At 34.7% G+C, this 3353-nt stretch overlaps 1 protein-coding gene across 1 annotated transcript; it reads left to right on the forward strand.

The window, feature by feature from the left end:
* Positions 1 to 1005: 1005 nt before the first annotated feature.
* LOC112502811 (1-aminocyclopropane-1-carboxylate oxidase 5-like) lies at positions 1006 to 2718 on the forward strand. Its single transcript, XM_025106813.1, has 3 exons — positions 1006 to 1161; positions 1635 to 1864; positions 1955 to 2718. Exons 1-3 carry the CDS (start codon positions 1060 to 1062, stop codon positions 2544 to 2546), a joined length of 924 nt encoding a protein of 307 aa, XP_024962581.1. The 5' UTR covers positions 1006 to 1059; the 3' UTR covers positions 2547 to 2718.
* The last annotated feature ends 635 nt before the right edge of the window (positions 2719 to 3353 follow it).

Below are 3353 nucleotides of genomic sequence, written 5' to 3' on the forward strand. Positions count from 1 at the left end.
TATAAAATCGTTTAACAAAATTTAGGGGAACTTGTCCAGCTTGGTCTTGTCTAGTTCTAATCGTAGTAAAAGCATACAAATAACTTGTCCTCTTCAGTACTATCCATTCATTTTCTCTTCTCCAGTCTAGTCAAACTACATACCAAACTCTATCAAAATTATGTTTTAGATCAAGTAATTGCTTAGATATTGCTCAATACAACAAAATTACGTTATAGGTTTATAGGACGTTTTCGGACGCCATAACAAGTTTTTTAGGACACTTTAAACATAAAACGTCGTATTAACTATTTTATAGGACAATTTTGAGAAGTGTCCTATAAACACATCTTTTTATAGGACGCTTATTTTTATACAACATTGTTTCAAATAGTATCCTATAAAATAACTAATACGATATTTTATTTTAAAAATGTCCTAAAAAGTTTGTTAAGACACTTAAAAGCGTCCTATAAACCTTTTACAACACCTAGATAGGACACTTTAGTGTTTTGTCCTATAAAAACGGTCTATTAGAATAGTTAATCAATTTTGACGTCCAATAAACCTAATCTTTTGGTAGTGGCTCCATGATGGGCTTCACGTGGTGGATGCAATATATCAAGTTGTCTTAATATTTTTTCTTCAGATTTATAAGAAAGTTTTAATTACATCTCGTTGCATTATGTGATACATTCTAATCAAGATTTCATAAGTTATATGTTTAACTTTACAAAGCAATGAAAATCGATGAAATGGACGGTGTTTGTTTTCTTTCTTATTATAAAAACATCATATGATCTGTTAAGACTTAATTATCACCAACCATCATCGCCAGATAAATGGTAAGAGTATGCTTGTGACGTGGGTTACCATAAACACTACTCTTCATTGACCTTGCTTTAATTTGCACTTAAAATCGACGAGAATCAAACCATACTTCTTGGAACAAATGAGTATTAAATATCAAAGGGTTGACATTTTCATGAGATTAGAGGAGCAAAGAGGCTATAAATACACCATACCAGTTCAACATTTTCAAACTCAAGAATTCACTGTAAACCTTCTTCTTCTTTGAAAATGGCGATTCCAGTTATTGACTTCTCAAAGCTGGATGGCGAAGAGAGAGCTATGGCATTGGCTCAGATAGCAAATGGATGTGAAGAATGGGGATTCTTTCAGGTACCAATCTAGCATATAATTTTTTAATAAGTTCAACAAATATATATATATATATATATATATATATATATATTTTATGGTTCCCATTTGTTATGGTCATATATATATATATATAAAGAGAGGGGGAAGGTTCAAACGAGAACGCTAACTATTTAATAAAACAAGAAAAATATCGTTAACGTACAAAATCACATGTGATTTTGTAGTAAATGGAAGCAGACGACTTTTGAGACCACTTAAGTCGCAGCGTAAAGTCGTTTAGATCATGTATGATTTGTTACGTAAATCATATATGATTTTGTACGTTAACGATTTTTTTTATTGTTTTTCTTAAATAGTTAGCGTTCTCGTTTCAACCTGCCATATATATATATATATATGTACACATGTATATATATGTATATATATATATATATGTATGTATGTATGTATATATATATATATGTTCACTGAGATAAGCATTGTGTCAATAGTTGGTGAATCATGGGATCTCGGTGGAGCTTCTGGAGAGGGTGAAAAGGGTGACCTCCGAGTGCTACAAGTTAGAGAGGGAAGATAAGTTTTTCAAGAAGTCAGCACCAGTAAAGCTGTTAAAGGAGTTGGTAGAAAAGAAAAGCGGAGACAAGCTCGAGAACATCGACTGGGAAGATGTATTCCTCCTCTCCGATGATAACGAATGGCCACCAAAGACCCCAGGATTCAAGTAAGCATCAACACTACATATTTTTTCACGAAAAGACTATTTGAACATCAAGATTTCATATCAAACTTATAAACAAAACTAAAAAAACAGGGAAATCATGACCGAATACCGAGCAGAACTGAAGAAACTGGCAGAGAAGCTAATGGAAGCCATGGATGAAAACTTGGGCATACCAAAAGGGTACATTCAGAAGACTTTTAATGGTGGAGATGGAGAAAAGGCCTTCTTTGGGACGAAGGTCAGCCATTACCCACCTTGCCCTCATCCGGAGATGGTGAATGGTCTGCGGGCACACACTGATGCTGGAGGTGTCATACTTCTATTCCAAGATGATGAGGTTGATGGGCTGCAAATTCTTAAAAACGGTGAATGGATCGACGTTCAACCAATACCGAACTCTATTGTGATTAATACGGGTGATCAAATAGAAGTATTGAGCAACGGAAGATACAAGAGTGTTTGGCACCGCGTTAACGTGATACCGAACGGTACTAGGAGATCAATAGCTTCATTCTATAATCCTTCCTATGATGCAACCATAGAACCTGCAACCCAACTCATCAAGAAAGAAAACAAAGAGGTTAAATACCCCAAGTTTGTGTTTGGTGACTATATGTCTGTCTATACTAAACAAAAGTTTCTTCCAAAAGAACCGAGGTTCAAAGCTGTGAGAACTGTGTGAATGGCAACTTCAAAGAACTAACCAACGTCACACTATCTTTTCTTCTCTTCTCCAAGTTAACTTGAAGGATAGTGCACAAAGTTTTATTGGCCATTTTATTGTACTTAATTTCTGCGTAATTAGAAATCTTTCTGGATGTAAAACGTACCGAGTGACGTACGTAACTTGTAAGGATAGCATATTGATGGCTTTTGGTGATCCAAACAAATTAATACCAAATATTATATTCAAATCTATCGTTGACCTTTAGTTAATTACTTCAGTAATTAATCTCTTTGTATTTATTTATTAACTGCAATCAAGAAGTAGGGAAGACATGGGGTGGGTCTTGGATCTAGAGTTTGTCTAAGCTTTCTTCGATTATTGATTTAACCCCTCTATATACATAGGAGTTAAATTAACTAACACAAAAATATTACAAATTCGTATCACTACAAAAAAGAGGAGTATCCGCTGGAAAATTCCATCGCTAAAGGCATGATTCGTCACTGATCTGTCGTCCCGTCTGTCGGTTAAAAGCTAGTAGGTAATGTTATCAGTAACGGATCAGCGACGGATAGTATTTGCGATGGATTAGCGATGGATACTTTCAGCGACAAATACTTTCAGTGTGACGGATTAGCGAGAGAAATCTTTCAGTGACGGAACCTTTCAGCGAAGATAGTTGCAGCGACGGATAATTTTAGCGACGGATTGGCGAGGGACCAAAAACTTTTAGCGATGGATATTCCGTAGCTAATTCATTGCTAATTTTTAATAACTTCAAAATAAATAATTTATAATTACATAATTCCTATATTTACACTA

Source organism: Cynara cardunculus, unplaced genomic scaffold (genome assembly GCF_001531365.2).
Source record: "Cynara cardunculus var. scolymus isolate 2C unplaced genomic scaffold, CcrdV1 Un_Scaffold_1949, whole genome shotgun sequence".
Taxonomy (NCBI): Eukaryota; Viridiplantae; Streptophyta; class Magnoliopsida; order Asterales; family Asteraceae; genus Cynara; species Cynara cardunculus.